Consider the following 21,912-nt stretch of genomic DNA (forward strand, 5'->3'; position numbering starts at 1 on the left):
TATAATAATAACTAAAAGACAGTAATCACTTCCAGATATATTTTCCTTTCGCTAACTTTAGTGAAAAAGCAGTGTTACCTGCAGAAATATCCAATCTGCCTCTGAATCAGGAAACTGCATGTCATGTACGGAACAGGAAGGTACCAGCTTTGTATTTTTGTGTTGGGTTAACTCAACACCACCAAGGCAATGGCACTGCATTTAGCCTATCGACATTTTTGCGTGCATCAACATCTGACATCTGTGATTTCAGACCTGTCAGCATGAGGGCATGCAACAGCTATGCTGTTGAAATAGCTATTGAGTAATGAGCGATATCTTGACAAGAAGATATTCTGACCTTGTATATAGTGAAAGGGCAATTGTGGTATAGAGAGGACATACATTCAGGGTTTGGAGGCTATTGCCTCTGCAGTGTTAATGAATTTTGGGAGGTATTGTACCATAGCCTGCATATCACTGTATTGCATTTAAATGGCAGAGTGACTGTTGCCCTACAAGAATGGTGTAGGTATATTTGGAGGTTATGTAATTTTATATTGAAATGTTGAAATATGCAGTAGAAAATTGCGTTCTGATTATTTTGCAGTCTATATTGTGTCAAATGCAAAAGGATTAGATTTGGCTTAATGGAAAAAGTTGTGGCTTCAAACCCCACTCCAGAACTTGAGCACAAATTACATTGTCTTCCTGTGGATACATCATTTGTTTAACACTGTTCTCCAGAAGTGCAACTGTAGTGTGTCAGTATTTGAATGTACTGTAATGTTAAAGGAATGAAAAATTGTGTAGATGTTGGGTGTATCAGAGCTTGTTACATTTTTATCTCCCCTTCTGTACTCAATTGTATATAGAAATGGGAGACTAATGTAGTCCATAGGGGAAACCCAGAGATTAAAAACTCAAGACTGTTCCTTCCCTTTATAGCTGAGCTTTGAACATTAAACAACAACTTGCATTTATATAGTGCCTTACATAGTAAGAATGGTCCAAGGCACTTCACAGGAGCGTAAATCAGACAAAATTTGGCACCAAGCCTCATAGAGATATTAGGACAAGTAACCAAATGCTTGGTCAAAGAGGTATGTTTTAAGGATCTACTTAAAGTAGGAGAGATAGATAGGGAAGGAATTCCAGAGCTTAGGGCCTAGGTAGCTGAAGGCACAGCCACTAATGCTGGAGCGATGAAAATCGGGGATGCGCAAGAGGCCAGAATTGGAGGAGCGCAGAGATCTCAAAGGGTTGCAGGGGGTTACCGAGATAGGGAGGGGCGAGGCCATTGAGGGATTTGAACACAAGAATGAGAATTTTGAAATCGAGGCATTCCCAGACCAGGAACCAATGTAGTTAGCAAGCACAGGGGTGAGCAGATTTGAAAAAAATGTCTTTACACGGAGGTTGGTGAGAATGCGGAATTCTCATTGCTGAAGCTGAGTCCATAAATGCTTTTAAAAGGCAGTTAGATAGTTGTTTGAAAAGAGAAATATTAATTGGTGGAGGAGTGGGATTAGACAAGATGGTTTGTGGAGGAATGAATTGGCACAGACTTGTTTCTGAGTTGTAATGTTCTATGATTCTAAGCATGGTAGAAAAAAGGTGAGAGAGAAAGGATGAAATAAAGATTTTGGGGAATGGAGACTGAAGGCAGGTTTGATGAGAAAGGTTGTGAAGGAGACTTTTAAAGGCAGGGAGGAAGCTAAATGTTGGGAGGGAGCTGAAGAGGGCAGGGTGTAATTGCTATCGGAACAGGCACTGATGGTGAAAGAAGGAAAGAACTTGCATTTATATCGCGCCTTTCCTGACCTCAGCACATCCCAAAGTGCTTTGCAGCCAATGAAGAACTTTTGAAGTGCAGTCACAGTTGTAATGTAGGAAATGCAGCAGCCAATTTGCTCACAGCAAGCTCTATCAGAAATAAATGACCAATTAAAGTGTTTTTAGTGATGTTAATTAAAGGATAAATATGAAGCAAACCAAGAAGAGAGATTATTCAAACTTTAAATAGATCAATTGTTTTGTTTAATGATCAAGCTTCTGATATTTTTCTATGATAACTAATATTTTGAATTCGATCTCCAGTGAAGCAATGGAGACGGAGGAAAAATTGGGAAACTCTCCAGTAGCATCTGTGAAAACAACAGAATTGGTGAGAGGATAAAGAGGACTGTACTGTGTTTCCCCTCCTTCCCCCCCACCTTCCTTTCTATTTACCCATTGTGGGATCTTGCTCTGCTATGTGATTTCTCCAAGCAAGATGATTTGTCTGAGGCCTCCTGCAATGCCAATTGTAGCAGGCTGCTGGGTGATGCACGGTAGTAACTTTGAATCGCTGGCTTTCCGATTTTGTTCTCTGTCTGAAAGGTGTCATGTTTCAAGATATTTTGATAATTTTTCCAAAGAAAGGATTTGAAAATTAGTTACTTTTTAATGTTTAGTTTTCAGTAAAGTGTGTTCATGTTTGTCTTTTTAAGAAGTGTTGAGATGAAAAGTGGTTAATATGCCAAATGGAAGTTGTTTTCCCTCCAAGACTAAACAAGCAATGTATTAGCTTGTCTGCATAATTGAGAAACACCAATTGTGTTGGAAATTCCTCTGGTCCCTGTCCGTGCCTACATCTCTTTTTATATTAAAAAAAATCTCCTTCAGAGATTTTTCGAAATGAAGGCTGCAAGAACAGTCAAGTTTGTTAAAGAGAAAGCTGAGAGAGGACTTGCTGAGATGAAAAGGTTAGAAATACTGGAGGCTAGCTAGAAGCCATCTTGTTTACGCCAAGTAATACGACCCACTGATATGGGCTAGCGTACTTTGCAATTGTGCAAAGAGAAGTAGTATGGATTGAATTAAGTTATTCCAGCCATAAAGGCTGTTCTGTATGTTCATCTTACTATGAAGTAAATTAGCTTATTGATTGGCATCAAGCCTCATCTTCCCAAATGTTTGCTTGGTTCGCCTTTGGAGGGATTGAAGAAGTATTTGCAAAATTTGAGATTAGCCAGTCCAGATCAAAAGGGGATGCTTTTCTTACATTGCTGGGTTACATTATTGTATAAGTAGGGTAGTGTGGGTCAACTCCCATGAAAGACATTCAGACCACTTATAGGAGTGACTGACACCACTGAACCCGGGAAGGTATCTGTGGCAGACCTGAATTTGTAACACTTGAACTCTATTTGCTTTTTAACCATGAAAATTTGATATGGCATTATGTTTGGAATCAGAAGCTCAGTGTATAGATTGTGGGCACAGACCCACATCCTAAGACTCTGGCATTCATTAGGGGAGGTTTTTTTTTATTATGGTCACTGACCAGTTTAGGAAACCACTAATAAAAAGTGCCTATCTTGTCAATAAATTTGTACTTTCAATCAATTTGTTTGCTACTGTGGATGACGGTGGACGGGAGCAAATGTCGATAACTTCCTGAGATGGGGGATTTTTCTTTTTGTCTAGCCAATACGAAGTAAAATATGCAAAATAGTTTTATGTTCCAACAAGATGTCTTGTATTTTGTACAATCCAATCAGCATTGGTTACCTAACATTATTTACTGGCATATAGAGATTTTAGAAATGTACAAAACTGGTCCAATCCAGAGATTTAAACAGGTGGAGTTTTTTTGGAACTTTTTTTTAAATGGCACCCATGAGGCATTGGAACCTCCTCCCCCTCCCCTACCTGCCCTCATGTTTTGTGTCAGAGGGGAAAGATTGATCTTAGAAACAGAGCAGGGAGGCATTGGTTTAGTATGAGAGGCAGAATGTTTTGGTCAGAGATGGGGGAAATGAGTGGGTAAAAGGAATGTGAACTCGCAACCCTGTGAATCTCATGAATTTCTAAATCCAAAATGAGCTTTAAAAAAAATGTTGGTTCTGTAACTTTGTTTTATAGTGCACGTGAACTGTAAATGTACAGAATCTTGTAAATTCTAAGAAAAAGCTTGTTGATTTAAAAAGCTCCAAAGGATGTTTGGTAGTAAGAGGTTTTGTATTTTATTTTTCAGACTTCAGAGTCCAAGGCCTTGCAGGATCAGAACACAAAAATGATAAAAATACTAAGTGGTGAAATGTCTATTGAGTTACATTTACAGTTTTTAATACGAAACAATAACACAGATCTTATGATATTAAAGAACACAAAGGTAAGAGACTGTATTTAACTTTCATTTTAGAATTTGAGTAGTCACTTTTGTAACATAACTAATGGAAATTTATCTATTCGCTAGGATGCAGTAAGAAATTCAGTTTGTCATACAGCAACAGTGATAGCCAATTCTTTCATGCATTGTGGAACAACAAGTGACCAGTTTCTCAGGTAAATCAAAATGCAGTGCAAGTTTTTTTTATTTGTGAAGTAGTGAGATTAAACAAAAAAATGATTTTGCAAAGACAGTGGCGATAGCGACATCTTCCCTTCAATCCATGGATAAGTGTTGCAAAATTCTCAATATATTGTAATTGTTGTGGGGTAGAAAAATATATAATGGGTTGGAGGGAAGTTTTTCCTGAGACTATTACTTTGCTTTCGAAGATATCTTGATGAGCACTGAAATATGCTGTCAATTACAGGTTGTGAAAAATCTGGCAGAATGTAAAGTATTCCACCTTTGTTTATCCTTCATGTATGTTTTTATACCTGCATTGTCAAACTGGGGAATTCACCAGTACTGTGTTTTTATTTTTATTTTGTTTTTCATTCTGCTGCAACTAATTGCGGCTTCAGACAAAGTGACTCCCCGATGACCCAGAGTTTACTTAGTGAGTAGCTGAGCCATACAGACTGGAACTAACCCAGGTTTGATTTCCAGTCTGTGCTGAGCTGGCTGATCTCGAGTGGCAGTCCAGGTACTACAGTTAGTCTCTGCACCTGTGGGTTAGGGAGGAGAAAAATCATGGCCAGTTGGACGAGGTTGCCCCCCCCCACCCAACAAAAACACCCCAGCTTGTAGAGCCATTTCCCAGCTTTAAGCCAATGCCTTCGGGTGGGGAGGGGAAGGGAGAAAATTTGGAAGCAAAAACAAGTGAAAATAATCCAGAAGTGGCAATGTGTAATACATTGTATGGTTTGTGTGTGTGCATATTTTTTTTAAAAGGAAGCAGCAGGTTCGCAATTATTTTGTTTTCCAGAGAAAATCTTGAGTGGTTGGCAAGAGCCACCAACTGGGCGAAGTTTACAGCAACAGCCAGTCTGGGAGTTATCCATAAGGTAACTAATTGTATTCCACTCTCTGGAAGGACAAGGAGCTTGATCTTAAATAACCTGTCATAAATTGTGCTCTGAATTATTTGTGTCATTTTTATTTTAACCAGAACATTCAGGTTTTCTTTTTCTTTCATTCACTTTGTTTCTCTCTCTCTTTTTCTCTCTGCACTCTTTCTCTTTTCTCTCCCCCATGTTGTTGCTCTTTCTCTCGCACTGTGTCCCTTTTTCTTTTCCCACATCCCTCAAAAACAGAGCATTTGTTGACTTATTAGTGAATCTCCTGTGGCACTGTTATGTCTAAATAATTTAGAAATGTCCTTTTTATATTCCTTTCAGGATACTGCCCTTTACTTTAGTGAAATTATTGTGGCAGTTGTGGCAAAATTCAAGTTGCCAGGTTAAATGGGGCTTCTGATTCGTGTTTCTTAATTCTGGAATACAGCTAAGTATAAATGGATGTTGCTATCAAACCTCACAACTTAATTAGGAATCACAGATAGCAGGCCCAAGTATCCTGAAATAATAATATACTCCAGACGCAAGCAAGAAATGAAAAACATTAACATTGGTGTACCACAAAATGCCAGGCACCATCGAATTAGTTATCTAACCATTACAAAGCAACTAAGATAATGAAACCTCAATTAATTTAGCTATAGAAAGGAATATTATTGCCACCCAAAGCAGAAGATCCAATTACAAAGAAAATTAAATTGTTCTTTGGTACTCATTTGCATAAACAGAGCGTGTAACAATGTCATGAGACAAAAAGTTAAATATAACTAGATTTCAGTATATTGAGGGTCAAGTATGGAATTACTGTGTAAACAAGAACTCAGCTATAATCTAGATTTCAGTTTCCATGTGGTCATATGGTACTCGGTTTATTTCTAATTTATCCCCCTGCTCTTGAAGGCAGTAGCTCATGATTTTTTTCTATTCGTTCATGGGATGTGGGCATCGCTGGCAAGGCCAGCATTTATTGCCCATCCCCAATTGCCCTTGAGAAGGTGTATGATTCCATGGGTACACTTCCAACCTTGCCCTAGTGGTCATTCATGTGTGAACTTTGACAGTGGGCATCAGAAATTTCTTCAAAGATGGGGGCATCCCAGCTTAGCCCATTGTTGTCCAACAGAAATTACTGACTAGCCACAGGTGTGGCTACGACGACATTGTTTTAGCCACATGCACTAATTTTAGTAGAAAACGCCTTGCGTACAATCGCACAGTACCGGTAAATGTACTTCAAATGTGACTATTAACTTAAATTTTTACCGCCAGTTAGTAACCAAGGAAATAAAGCACTCAACAGTCAAAACACATTTGTTACACTGCCTTTCATCTTACCATTTTACCAATAAACACACAAGAAGGTTAATGTTCACCTAGCCCAATCCTGTCCTCGCCAGATGTCCACATATTATGTATACTTTCCAGCAGGGATCACTGGATACTTCAGGAGCCAGAAGTATGGCAAATCTTTCCTTTTCCTAACCCGTGATTACAGTGGAGTCAGCTGTGCTTCCATCACGGCCTTGGCTAAGATAAGCTTAGTCAGCACAGGCCAGGATAAAACCTGGCACTTTTCTGACCTGTGCCCGGCTCAATATTGCAACAAAGTTATCTGCTGAGCCATCATGGAGCCCAATTCTTTTTGATTCAGATTTTCATTAGTAATTAAAATTACAAACATTGTACTGATAAAGAATAGTAAAACCTTGAAACAATGTATCCATATCCATCTGCCAATAAAGATTGCAAAGGTCTATCTCTTCTATTTCATCCTTCATTTGTATGTGTCATCTTAACTCTGCCCTATTAGTGTATTGTTTGCAGAACCACCTACATAGGTACCAGGCACTTGCATACTTGCTGCTTGCAGTACTACAGTAATGCTATTCACAGTACATTACACTACTATAGCCTAACTTTTCTGCACTCTTCCAGTGCTAGAGATAATTTTTTTTGCCAAGTAAAAATATTTGCTTATCCTCCTTTTGTGGTCTGTAATTTGATTAGTAAAATTCTGAGGAATATCTGATGTGCTAGGTCTACCTCTATCATTATTTTTCTTAATGTCCATTTTTATCGTTATGCTTTTGTGAACTGCCTTGGGACAATTTTTTTTACATTAAAGGTGCTACATAAATGTAAATTGTTGAGTTATAATAGTAGTTGTAGTATAAATACTAATGTGGTTCAACACCCATGCCATAAATTCCCATGGTCAGAAAATTCTGCCAAGTAAAATTCTTTAGGCTAATCCTAGGTCTTCCTTCCACTCTTCTCTCCCTTTCTCAGATCACAGGAGTACACGGAACATCATGTTAAATTTTTGAAGGATTTTGCATCTGTGTGCTTGTGTGTCTTTTTGTTTGGGGGAGGGGAGAGCTGCAGAGAAGGTAAAATACCACTCGCATAAATTAATTTCTTGGATAATTATTTTAATGGAAATTGCCGGCCATTAATTGGAGAGAGGTAGGTAGCTTGCAAAATCCTAAACTACTTTGGCATTTGACAATTGCATTGTAGTTAATTTGAGTTTTTTTTGCCAAATTGGGAATCAGAGTTATCTGCAAATATTTCATCCCCCCAGTTTATTAGGTATCTTATTAACAATTCATTAATAGTTTTCAGTGCACCAGGCATCTTTTCCCTCCCTATCTCTGTTCTGCATAACCAGCAGAACATTACCTGCACTAGGTGAATAGAATCATAGAATATTGCAGAATAGAAATAGGCTATTCGGCCCATTAAATTTGTGCCAGTGTATTTCTCCACATGAGCCATCTATTTAATCCCACTGGTCTTCACTTCTCGTATCTTTAATCCACTTTTTCAAGCAGCTGTGTAATTTATTCCCCATCAAAAATAATGGACTCTTTTTATGGCCTTTGGTTAGTTGCATTACCACTTGTTGATGACCTATGTATCTGCTCATTAAAGTCCCTCTGCTCCTCCACTCCATCTAAAATCGTGTTATCTATTTGTGTACCAATGTTGCTGAACCTGATCATCTGTATGTACAACTTGTTTATGTAAGCCTCTGCTCTTGATATTCCTGGGAAGGTTTGCTGTGAGATAAATACTGTAAATACACATTGTATATTTGTATTTTTCAGATAATATTTCCCTGAAATCTATATTGTGTAATTCTGCTTTTCTAGGGTCATGAAAAGGAGGCATTGCAGCTAATGGCCACATATTTACCCAAGGACTCCTCACCTGGCTCAGCTTATCAGGAGGGAGGAGGTCTGTATGCCCTCGGTCTTATCCATGCAAATCACGGTGGTGACATCATAGAATATTTGCTCAACCAGCTAAAGAATGCAAGCAATGACGTAAGTGCTAAATGTACTTAAAAATGGTAAAGTACACTTAACTGAACCTCTTGAAGAGAGAACAGAATTCTAACTTGGACACAATAGTCACAACCTTGTGTAAACCTTGCACTCTGAGTAAATCTGATCGTCACTAGGCTTATTTAAGTACACGGGGCCAGATGTGGGTTATTAACAGGGCATGTGGCTTTATATGCGCCAACAATGGTGTATGTTATTAACTGTGTCTTTCCCGCTGCTACTACAGGTTGAGAAAGAGTCGATTCTTTTATTGTCTATTCGCAGTAGCAGACAAATATTAAATCTCCTGAAAAATTCAGCTTCAGTCTGCGACTATAGAGAACTTGAATTATTATTTCTGAACTGCTGTGTCAACTTGGTCTAAGATGGTCTAACCACAGATTAACTTTAATTGGTGACACAGAACTCCACCTAAAATGTTAGCCCATCTTTTCTCTTCAGATGCTGACAAATCTGCATTTCCAGTGTTAATTGTTTTTATGCTGTCTTAAGTTGCTTGTTGTCATAAGCTTGGCATCTCTTATGATTGTTTGTCTCCAGTATAGTTTGCAAAAAGTATCTAGTTTAATTTTTCTTGCCTGTTTTTCTTAGAAGTTGATTTTGACACTCTTTTTCACCTGTAGATTGTGCGCCATGGTGGGTGTCTTGGTCTTGGTTTGGCTGCACTAGGTACTGCTCGACAGGATGTCTATGACCTGCTTAAAACAAACCTGTATCAGGATGATGCAGTTACTGGTATGGAAGAAAGAAACTTTGTCCCAAATGAAATAGTAACTAGTTAAAGATATGTTGGGTGTTTGTAATACTGATTTTTGTACTGCTAAATGCCTCTTGATTTCCATTTTAATGATCCTAGGTTTTTTTTTTTCTCCCCATCTTTCCTCTCTCAAAAACATTTAAAAAAAATTATCTCAACAACCATTGCCATGCAGAGGGGTCAAAAGATTGGACTAGTACAACCAGTCTTCCTGATTTGTAATATGCCGCTTGTTCCTTAGCCGCGTTACATCCCGGTTGGCACCTGATAGGTGCAAATGTAACATTTGACTTTGATTTTTGTTCCGATTATAGTCCCACTTTAACTTTAGTTGTAACTCAGCTGCTTTATTTGAGTTTGTGTTTTGGTACCAAATGGTAGCTAACATGCTTTTCAAACAAATTACAAGTCTTAATGTTAATTTAAAAATTGCTATCTTGATAGTGTAGATAAGCATCCCAGCTATTTGTAATGAGAACAAGAGGTGGTGTGGCACATTCGAATCCCAGACATACTGCACCATTGAGTGGTGTGAGATGGGTTTCATCACACCCAGAATTGCAAATCTCATGTTCCTTTGTGCGGAAATACTGAGTAAAAAGTTTACATGTTTCCCAACGAAGAGGGAGGATCATCTCTGGACTGCCTTAAGCATCTAACAGTTTCATCCAAAGTGGCATTAACAGATGCTGTGGGAGAAAATACACACGTCTTGGGGTCTCAAAAATGTGTTTGTTCGCTGGATTCACTATTTTCTATTGTAATGGAAAAGTAAATCTTTGCCAAGAATATTTCATAGCACTTGCCTCCAGGCTAATGCCTTTAGACAGCAGGATGGTGAGATTTAGACAATGATCCATTTAACTGGGCGAAGTACCTTTCTTAAGCAAGAGAGGCATGGTACAGACTTTCTGCCTTTTTGTGTATAGAGCAGTCCTGGATTGCAAAGCATGTGATGTCTAAACCCATTTTCGAACTGTTGATCAACTTAGATTTAAGACCAACTCTAGTCTCTGGTTGGAGGAAAAATAAATATTTTCCTATGTTTAGTGTTGTTAGAGTAACAATATTTCTATTCTGACTTTCTTTTACTATGGTCACTTTCCTGCCCTCTGCAGGTGAGGCAGCTGGTCTGGCATTGGGACTGGTCATGCTCGGATCAAAGTCAGCTCAAGCAATTGAGGATATGGTGGGTTACGCTCAGGAAACCCAGCATGAAAAGATTCTTCGTGGCTTGGCTGTAGGCATTGCTATGGTGATGTATGGCAGAATGGAAGAAGCAGATGCTCTGATTGAGAGTCTCTGCAGAGACAAGGTAAGCGACACATTGGTAGCTTTTTTTTCATCTAATTTCTTTTGTTTTTGTTAGTGAGGCCTGGAAAAGCTGTGTAGTGAGCTGTCATGGCTTGTGCATTATAGCATTTACAATAGTGTCAAATAACATTTGTATAAAGCAAAGAATTAGCTTGAAAATGTAGATAGGTTAAGTTTGTTTTCTGGATATTCAAATACAAGTTCTATGTCTAGGTAAATAGTACCTTAGTAGCTCTGGAAATCAGTAATGGAGGATCATAATATACGTGCTTGTATTTGAGACTATTAGTTTGTGGTAGCTAATAGGACAGTGGCAAAGGGGTGCAGTTTGAAATTGTATATGGAAGAAGTAAGGGGGTCAAATTCATTCATGTGGAATTTTAGGAGAAAAAAGTGGCATACTACAAGATAGGAGGTTGGTGATGTAATTGGTAGCCTCAAATATGTGTAAACTATTGACCAGTACTAGACAAGCATTCTTTCTTTTACTTGAGGTCAATGTGGAAAACTCAAGTTTTTGCTTAAATATTGGGAACAGAGATGAATATTCCCTTTCAAACAATTGGTAGTAAGAATAATTGAAACATAAAAAGCAAGTCATAGGAAAAGGCAATTTGATGCATCCAACCACTTCTTGCATAGACCATGTTCCAGCTACTCCACCATGTACTGTATTCCACCTATTTAACCTCTCAAGAGGAAGGTTCTATGTAAATACCCACAGGAGCCCGATGTTAACCAAGTAAAACTCTAGAATATTTAGTTGCAATTGAATACTTTTATTTTAAAAATAAATTCTGTTCATTCAAAGAATTCACTTAATTGCTCCATGGTTTTGTATGTCTTCTAGTTATATACTTCGATAGTAACAAGAATTTATGGGAATTAGTTTTTGTAGAAGTTTTATGATGGTGGATGCATAGGTTGAAAACTATAAAAGCCCTTCAGTTCTCTAATGTTTGGTGAATGAGCTCAGCTGCCTAGAAGAACGGACGGTTAATTGAATGACCCCAAATTGCACTTGCTTTTCGAGAAATACTTCAGAAAAGTTACAGATGGCTTAAAAGAATGAGAAATGCTACAGAAGGTCACTAATTTCAACAAAGTTTAGTCTTGCACGTTTTTATTCAGACACTGTTGTCTGTACATAAATTATACTTGTATTTCATAATTGATGTCTTTTCTGGGCTCTGTACAGGACCCCATTCTCAGACGTTCTGGAATGTACACTGTTGCAATGGCATATTGTGGTTCCGGGAATAATAAGGCGATCAGAAGACTGCTGCATGTTGCTGTAAGAAGAAACTTTATAATTTTAAGAAACTAAAAAGATATGATTTAACATGTAATTTGCTTCTACTACCGTCACCTGTTGCATGATTTGTCTTTCACCACTTCTCCTTGCCCGAAGATGCTGACTCTTACTAGAATACGGGTATAAGGCCACCAGCAGCCTTCCAGTGGCCATGCTCCATATGTAAATCTAGACAGATTAAGCAATCAAAAGAAAGAAATAATTTGCATTTATATAGCACTTTTCACGACCTCAGGATGTCCCAAAGCGCTTTACAACTCGTTAAGTTCTTTCGAAGTGTCATTACTATTGTAATGTAGGAAATGCAGCCAATTTGCACACAGCAAGATCCCACAAACAGTAATGAGATAATGACCAGATAATCTGTTTAAAATGCAGATTTAAATGCCCCAAATTTCCTGTACTACAGGTAATCCTGCTCACAGTCAGTGCATGGATTACCTACCTACAATATTATGTGCAAATGGTATTAACATACGGTTTGGGACAATTGCATCCGTCAAATCTGAATTTTATAGCAAATTTCTGGATTTCAACACTCAGCAGCGCAAACCAGGACTTAAGGAAAGGTCTTACATTCATTCAGTACCGTTTCAGATCCTCGGGATGTCTGAAAATGTTTCACAGTCAATAAATTACTTTTGAAGAATAGTCACTTTTATGTAGGCAAACAAGGTAGCCAGTTTGCGCATAGCAAGGCTCACAAAATGAAAATAAGTGACCAGATAATCTCTTTTAGTGGTGTTAGTTGATAAATGCTGGCCAAGGCACTGGGAGAACTCCCCATATCTCGTATTAGTGCCATTGAATCTATTAGCACCTCATCCAAAAGCCAACACTTCCAAAAGTGTAACAGTCCTTCATTCCTGCACAGGTGTCAGACTAGATTATGCTCAAGACTCGAACGGGTCTTGAAACCCCAACCTTCTGATTTACAGACAAGAGTACGATCACCAACCCGTCTAACCCTTGGATCAGGATGGAGAGAATAGTAGATACTAAGCTGAAATTGAGCTTTGGGGGAAGAGAGCAAAAATTTGTTTGAAGCAGAGTTGCCATTGAAATAATATAGTGTTGGTGGAATGGAGCTGCCAAGGTTCTTCAGTTGATATGCACTTGCGTGAGCATGCTCTGGATCATTTGCAATAACTGTTAACTCATTAACCATAAAATTTATTTTCTATCAGAATTTTGTATTTTTTTTCTAGAACTTTTGCAACGTACACCCCATTCAAAGTATAACTGGTGACTTTTATTGAATTTGGGAAACACAATAGTCAACCTCGTGCTTTACAAACTCCTGCATACAGTGAAGATTTATGGTGGTAAACTGGCATTTGTTATATGTGGGGTTGACTGTATTTCAATCAACATTTGCACACAGGAAATTTCTTTCTGCTTTTATTTCTGATACTAACATGATCACTCCATAGAGAGTGAGACGTGCCTTGAGATTGAGGATTTTGCTTTGCTCTTTCAGGTGAGTGATGTCAATGACGATGTTAGACGTGCTGCTGTAGAGTCGCTTGGATTTATCTTATTCAGGTACAGTCTTATGTTGCATTATTTTGGTTCTGGATGCAGTGGTTTGTTCAACAGCTATTCCTTATTCTGCCACACGGTGGTGCCAGTTGATGCATATTGTACTAGGGGAGCTGTGTTAACACTCTTGCACTGCCCACTCTTGCACTGCCTTAGTGGAAAATATTTTCCTAGGAAACCGAATACTGATAGTGAAAATGCTTATGTATATCCATAACGAAATTCCTTTTGGTGTATTCATCTCTCTATTTTGCTTTCCAGACATTCTGTCATGGACTATGTTGACATATCTTGCATAGCTTAGTTACCCATCATTAGTTTGAATTGAAGGGAATCTTGATGTCATTTAGAGAAGTGAAAATATCCTGCTGAATGGTTTTCTTTTGCCTGTGGAAAAATACTTTGTTAAAGTTGATGTTCTTCACTTGGCAAACCTTCATAGTTGAACATATAGTGGAGTTCTTTTCCTTTTGAAATATATTTATGGACATTGTCCTACTCTAGCTTCAAAATTAATGAAGGCCCTTTATATCCGTGAAAGATTTGTCAGGTAATTTCTCCACTCGCTAGCTGTTTAATTGTAATCGCTGTGCTTTGAAGTGCTGGTGTCAGTACCTGGAATGGTGGCCTGGGTCAAGTAATGTAGGCAGAAAGTCTGTATTGTGATAATTTCTCTGTGTTTTGTTATTACTTTGGATAGTGAGATAATCTTTAAAGTTGTTATAATGTGAGGAACAGAGTGCACCCAGTTTTTCTTTATGCCTTTTATACTTGTCATTAAGTATACAATTACATTCCACATTTTATGGTATATTGTCTGATGTATACTCTAGTACTGAATTGCCTAATACGAGCAAATAAAAACGAGAGGCGGGAAAAGACCAACTGGCCGACTAAGCCTGCCCCACGCAGTCGTGATGCCTGAAGCATCACGATTAGAGATCCCCAACCCAGCAGCAGTCATGTAACTTAATAGGACAGGCAAAAAAAAAACTGATTTTAAAAACCCAATTATGGAAAAAAAAATCTGGAAAATTCCTCTCTGACCTCCCAAGGTGTCGAAAACTAGTCTAGGAGACCACACTGGCCGTTTTATTTACCTATTATTACACTTACCTTTTATAAGATTTAATGGCCCTTCCAGACCTGAATTCAGTAGGACACTCTAGCAGTTATAGTTCTAGATTGTTTCACTGCCTATTTGGAGGCCCAAATTCAGGAACTTGACTGGCTTGCATTTGGACATCCTTCTGCTGTCTTGATTAGGACATCTGGGAGCAAAAGAATACTGGGGGGGCGGGGGAGGGAGAGGGAAAGAGGGAAGAGTTCTTGCACATCACTCAAGCATACTTCCTGGTAAATTAACCAAGGGCCATTTAAAACTGGAGGCACTGCACGTCATCATGGGCAAGTATTAAGAATCCACTAATCACTGAAGCTACTTGGGTTATTTTATAAGACTACCAATTTAAAGTGCACATGACCTGATATCCAGATGTTGACACTGGAACTTTGAAGAGGATATTGTGGCGAGCAAGGTTGGGTGTGATGTGGAAGTGTTTGGGAGATGATCTCTGTTTGATATTTAAACTAGTTCCTTAAAAGTAAATTAGAAAATGGCAATGGACTTACTAAATACAGCAACTGGGTTTTTGAAAAATTGAGTGCTCCTTCTGAATTAAGCTGGTTTTTGCTCTTGTTTACTAATGAGTGTCATTGGTTACATGTTTCTAGTTAAAGTTAAAGTATTAGCAGACTAATCTTGATTCAGCAAATGTTAATTTTAATCAGCATGTTTTGAAGTCTATCTAGAACAATCTTACGGGGTAACCTCAAGTAAGTACAGTCGATAATGGATTTTTAATACATGATGATGACGTGTCTTCTGGGTTAAATGGGAACAATTGCTTGCTCGCTGTTTTGATGGTTGTGATTTATTGAAGAAGGGAACCTTTTGATGATCCTGTCACTTTAAATTTTGGTAATGCTAGACTTTATGGATTCAAAACTGAGTTATGAACTGCGATAATTTGTTTAGTGATAGTTTACATTCCTGTCTGCCTGAATTCCCTTAGAGGGAATGGAGATGGCGTCTGATCTGATTTGTTATTGCTTATTCCAGCCATAATTCTAGACCACCTGAGTACCAAATAACATGTCCAAGTGTTCCAGGGCAGGTGCCAGCTGATTCTGTTTTATAACAGTTTTTGGGTGGAGAGAATTGAGGCTAAAAGAATCGCCATATGTTCTGACATCACAAGTTTCTGTATTCTTGAAGGAAGTTGAGATTGTTATTTGTGGTTCAGGTTTTATCTTTAGATCTCCCTCCTTGGTCCAGGAAAATACAAAATCTTCCAGCACATTATTGCTCCAAGTTATAATGGGGAAGCTTCTTTGTGTGACTTAGATTTTAGAAACATCTATAACAAATACTGTGTGACTGTTCAGTTGTTTTTAATTATAGGGTGGCATCTGCTTAGAATAGAAGTGCTCAAGAAGTCTAGCAACATGAATTGGAATGTTTTACATTAGCTGCATTTTTGAAACTTATGTTCTTGACCAAAAAGACTTACTGAAAAAAATTGAACTTCTTGAAGATCACTGACATTTTCGTGTTCAAGATGTAAAAAAGAATCAGCCTACAGATCTTGAATTCTGCATTAAAGTAGCTTATTTGGTTGGCTGGCATTCCAGTTACCTTCTGCATAGATCTGTATTTGGTACAAAGTGTATGTAATGGACCAGGTTTCAAACGTGATTATACTTGGAATGCAACCTTTCATTTTAGTAGCCAGCCAGATGTTTTGCAGTGTTGGCCTTCTCTTCCTGGCATATTTCAGACTATCTTTTGTCACCTGAATTTCAATTTAGGCAGGCCATTATCCAGCCCCCTTTCCTTAAACTACTTTTGATGTCTTATTGATCTATTGGCATTGGATAGAGGATCCGACCATGAATTTGGTCTCTACCAAAATAGACACTACCCTGGTCAGCAAACAGTTACATTAAAAAAATGTATTTTGCAATATTTGAACTATAGAAAACTCTTCAAAATGTGTAAATCAACAGGGGATAACGTAAGCTTTCATATGTTCACACATGAAAGACAAATGATATGACCGAAAATCACCAAAAACAAATGCCTAACACTGTTACAGAAACAAAGTATATCACAAAACTTAAAACATAATGTACTGAATAAGGAAAATTTGAAACCATCAACATAAGAACATAAGAAGTAGGAGCAGGAATAGGCCATATGGCCGCTCAAGCCTGCTCCGCCATTCAGTCAAATCATGGCTGATCTTCGACCTCAACTCCCCTTTCCCGCCTGATCCCCATATTCCTTAATTCCCCTAGACTTCAAAAATTTATCAATCTCCAGCCTTGGATATATTTAATGACTCAGCATCCACAGCCCTCTGGGGTAGAGAATTCCAAAGATTCACAACCCTCTGCGTGAAGAAGTTCCTCCTTATCTCAGTCTTGAATGGCCGACCCCTTATCCTGCAACTGTGCCCCCTAGTTCTAGACTCTCTAGCCAGGGGAAACAATCTCTCAGCATCTACCCCTGTCAAGCCCTCTCATAATTTTATATGTTTCAATGAGATCATCTCTCATTCTTCTAAACTCCAGAGTATATAGGCCCAGTCTACTCAACCTCTCTTCATAGGACAACCTTCTCATCTCAGGAATTAATCTAGTGAACCTTTGTTGCACCACATCTAAGGCACGTATATCCTTCCTTAGATAAGGAGACTAAAACTGTACACAGTACTCCAGGTGAGGTCTCACTAAAGCCCTGTACAGCTGTAGTAAGACTTCCCTACTCTTGTTCTCCAACCCCCTTGCAATAAAGGCCAACATGCCATTTGATTTCCTAAATACCTGCTGTACCTGCCTACAAACTGTTTGTGTTTTTTGTACAAGGACGTCCATGTCTCTCTGCACACCAACATTTAATAGTTTCTTACCATTTAAAAAATATTCTGTTTTTCTATTCTTCCTACCAAAGTGAATAACCTCACATTGGTTGTCACTTGGCTCTCTTGTATGAAGAATATGTCTAGAGGTAGGTATGTAAAATGGAGGGAAAGTAAAATTAGGTCTCAAAAATACATTTTTTTTAATCCGCAACCAAAACTAAAAGTAATGCGTGGAAAATGGCGACTAACACAGTTGTACTGTGCTAAATGACTACGTGACTGTAATATTCAAGACGCCTTTAAGACTTTCCACACAATTAAACTCTGTATAAGCCATTTTTTCCCTTCAGTTCTGAAAGAACGACTGTTCAAATTATGAACCTGATACACTGAGGAATATTGAAAAGTATTGACAGACATTTAAAATAAATAGTTTGCCTCTGCAGTATTCCTTTTGAAAGTAATGTGACAGTCAAAAGCTATGTGAAAGGCAAAGAAACATAATTTAAATAACAAGGAATGACACAATAATCTTATTTAACTGAGGAAGTAACTTCATATTGCAAAACTGCACTGCTTTTCTTTCTCTACTCAATAACGTTCCACTTTGGAATGCAAGGAGTAAAGGGGTAAGTCTTAACATTTGATGGGTGGTAAAAGGGAGGCTCTTTGGAATATTCTGCAGACACTCTTGGGATGGGAAACTATCCAAGAGACCTATTAAGAGAAATCAGGGCAGTATAGTGTAATTCACTAAGGAGTTTTGAGACGTTAAATGTGCCTAGCTTTTGCACTGCAATAAATGGGCAATCCACAAAGGAAAAGACGTACAAAATGTCTGATGGAAGTAACTAGCGGTGATGATTTTTGTAGAACAAGATTACCAATGCAGGAATCTCAACAAACCAGAGACTTAAAAAGCAATATAGGAAAGTATCTGACAACCTAATGGTAACCTTTTGTGAGAAATAATAAAGTATTGGTACCAGAGAAAATTGTGGAATTTAATATTTTGATTACATGTAAACCTTGTTCTGATCTAGACATTCAGTAATATGACCACTTATTTTAACTACTTAATGCACATAATATTTTGCCTTCTGCTAGCAGTTCAGTGGGTAAGTGCATCACCTGATGTGGTACAGAGCAATAGACGCTAGGAAGGCTCCTGGTTTGTGTTGGGTTAGTCGGTCTTGGCTGGAATGGCTGGGGGAGTACCATAATAGGCCTCAGTCACAGTAGGTTAGTGAATGGAAAAATCAGCTAAGATGCCTGCTAGTCATTATCCAGTGACTGCTACTGGGAAATGTTTGTGTGTACAGAAAAGATTGGAGCTTGCTGTGATGTCCATTGCTGAATCGCTTCCCAACACTGCCAAGGCCTATACACGAAGAATGGCCATTTGGCTGACATGGCTACTGGCCCGCATGGAATCATAAACCAACATAAGCACTAAAAGAAATTACAGGGCCAATGAGGTCTGAAATTAATCTAGCATTAAAACCTAGCCTCCTTAATAATTATTAGGTATTGAAAACCTCTTATAACTGTACAATCAGTGATATAAATTAAGTAATCGAAGGATTACTTACAAAGCTTTTATACATTTAAAGGGTAAAGCAAAAAGCATGATTAGAAAGGTTCTAATGGGAGATAAATTGATCAGATTGCATTGATCCTGTAAATTGGGCATTATTTTAAATGTGTAATGGATAGCCTTTGAACATGTTGTTGTAAAGCCGAAGGGGCATATATGTTATCTGAGAGACAATCGGATGCGACAGGAAGTTCAATATTGAATTTGATATTAAGAGATCAGTTGTGGCCAGGCAGATATATAATAATTATCTCTATTTACAGAAAATGTCTTGATAGATAGCTTGACTCTCATTAGTAGTAATGACTATATGCCATTCATTGTTTTCTTCTGGTTTTTTTTGAAAAGTGGATGGATGTCCCAAGAAATTTTCGTACTGTCTATTAAGTGGATTGTAGTAGTGGTCTGTGTTATTGGGGTAGGGAGCGAGAATGTCTTGATCAACTATGCATCGATGCCTAGTGGAAGAGATAAAATCTGCCAAATTCTAAAAGCGTTATGATATCCTCCTCCCCCTTCCAATTTCCACAATTTTTTTTAATAGAAGTTTAAATGTATATATGTTGTTTGGAGTTTATCTGATTGTTCAATTTTCCACAAGTAAGATTCTAATAATTTGCACTCAGTCGCTTAAAATGGTCTTGCCTTCATCAGGTCCTGACCTCATTTTGAGAAGAGAATGATGACTAGGTTTTTAAAAATGTTTAAATTTGTTTAATTTTCAAACTTCCTACAGTGGCTCACAGACTGATGTTTTAATTTTCCTCTTGCAATTGCAGCAGCTCAGCATGATTTAATAGTAACCAGCAGATCTCCTGTGACAGTGCTCATGGAGTTGGACGAAATATTGTTTCAAAACGATAGGGATGTTTATCCCCCATGGGGGTTAACATTAGCGTCATTGATACACAGTGATTTGAATAAGACAAATTCCATTTTTAAAATTGTATTCTAGGATTCTTACAGGCGCATTGGCATTGAATTCCATTGCTCTGTCCATTATTTGTTGATTGTAAACAATTTTACAACACCAAGTTATAGTCCAGCAATTTTATTTTAAATTCACAAGCTTTCGGAGATTCTCTCCTTCCTCAGGTAAATGTTTCAGGATCTCCAGGATTTCAAGGAGATCCTGAAACATTTACCTGAGGAAGGAGAGAATCTCCGAAAGCTTGTGAATTTAAAATAAAATTGCTGGACTATAACTTGGTGTTGTAAAATTGTTTACAATTGTCAACCCCAGTCCATCACCGGCATCTCCACATCATTATTTGTTGGGAGGTGTGTGTGTGTCTGGCTCTCCTTCTCTCTCTGTCACCCTTGTCTCGCTCTCGCTCGCCCGGCCTCCCTCCTTCGCCCGGCCTCCCTCCTTCGCCCGGCCTCCCTCCTTCGCCCGGCCTCCCTCCTTCGCCCGGCCTCCCTCCTTCGCCCTAGCCCGCCCTCCCTCCCTCCCTCCCTCCCTCCCTTCAGGCCTCGTCCGCCCTCCCTTCAGGCCTCGTCCGCCCTCCCTTCAGGCCTCGCCCGCCCTCCCTTCAGGCCTCGCCCGCCCTCCCTTCAGGCCTCGCCCGCCCCCTCCCCCGGCCTGTTAATTAACAAATGTCCTCAATTCTTATTTTTAGACACCGTGGAAACCTGTTGGCCACTTTGTGTGTTGTAAAATTTTCCTGTTGTCCTCAAATATTAGGATTTGTAAAAACCTCCAGTGGATATAGCTGTTCAAATAGTAATTCGCAGCAGAAAATTGTTTTAAGCAGAACTACTACCAATCAAATTGAAATTAGAGGATGGTGTTTGCCATCATAATTACTTGTCCAGAGGCAAATAATGTAACTGAAGATGATTGTCTACTGTTTTTCAATTTTTCTTTTTCACACGTGATGGGGATGGGGGGAGCACGAGCAATTAAACTTGTTTAGCAGATGACATCAATAGTCTGACTATGGTGTGGATCACTGTCCACATTTAGAACAAGGCCCAGGGTGGATTCCATTTAAAATTTAAAGCTGTTATGGAAAACTATATTCACTATCAGGCATTGGTGTTTTGAGTAAATCTGACATGCTTTTCCTTACTTCAATCACTATACCCAGAGATTTGGCCAAAAAATTATTTGCAAAGAACAGACTTGCCAGATTATTATGTAGAATGAGGTTTAATTACATTAAAGTTTTGCAGGTCAGACCAGAAATGAAATTAATGCTGCATCTGCACTAAGCAAAGCATCTACACAATTTCACTCTATGTTGTCTTTGGAAATCATAAGACTGCAATATAAACTGAAGGAAATGAAAATTGTTTAAGTAGGGCCACTCACTAGCTTTTAGTCATGGGTCACATTCCCAAGCAGTGACTTGTTCGAGTGCCACTTTCACAGACTTTAACAATGGCATATGCAACAACTAAGAATTGAAAAAGTAGGAAACGGATAGATTGAAAGCAGTTAGAAAACTACTAACGAGGAACTACTAATGACGTATGAAAACAACCAATTCTGAATGACTTGCATGAGAAGCTACAAATAGAAGAAAGGCAAAGATGAACCAATTAAATCACTCAAAATACTTTTTGAAAAAAAATTCTTTGTTCTAAGTAACTGAAATTTCAGTTGTCCAAAATAAGGTTTTGAATTTTAAAAAATTACATTTTGCAAGACCAAATTTATGCATTAAGTAGTCTTTTAATACCGTCATTTGAATTGTTTATCTCAAGGTCCAGGCTTCCCTGGATATTTTTTGTCCAGAATAGTTGAAGAGTTACCAACCACACCATTACATTCCCTGCATAGGCAGTCTGACAGATTTTCTAGCATATATGAATAGGTAACTTTTGAGTTCAAGTAGAAAGGTGTCGCCCCTTATCCTGTGAACATTTTGTCAATTTTTCTGCTTCTTCCAAAC

General features: G+C 38.4%; 1 protein-coding gene across 1 annotated transcript in view; it reads left to right on the plus strand.

Annotated features, from left to right (window-relative positions):
* Window positions 1–21,912, plus strand: part of psmd1 (proteasome 26S subunit, non-ATPase 1) — a 126,199-nt gene that overhangs the window by 15,570 nt on the left and 88,717 nt on the right. Inside the window, exons 8-16 of the mRNA XM_067995180.1 lie at window positions 2,080–2,146; window positions 4,001–4,138; window positions 4,223–4,311; window positions 5,124–5,202; window positions 8,370–8,543; window positions 9,188–9,299; window positions 10,440–10,636; window positions 11,834–11,929; window positions 13,431–13,495. Of these exons, the coding sequence (XP_067851281.1) occupies window positions 2,080–2,146; window positions 4,001–4,138; window positions 4,223–4,311; window positions 5,124–5,202; window positions 8,370–8,543; window positions 9,188–9,299; window positions 10,440–10,636; window positions 11,834–11,929; window positions 13,431–13,495 (1,017 nt within the window). The remainder of the gene's footprint in view (window positions 1–2,079; window positions 2,147–4,000; window positions 4,139–4,222; window positions 4,312–5,123; window positions 5,203–8,369; window positions 8,544–9,187; window positions 9,300–10,439; window positions 10,637–11,833; window positions 11,930–13,430; window positions 13,496–21,912) is intronic.

Source organism: Heptranchias perlo, chromosome 13 (genome assembly GCF_035084215.1).
Source record: "Heptranchias perlo isolate sHepPer1 chromosome 13, sHepPer1.hap1, whole genome shotgun sequence".
Taxonomy (NCBI): Eukaryota; Metazoa; Chordata; class Chondrichthyes; order Hexanchiformes; family Hexanchidae; genus Heptranchias; species Heptranchias perlo.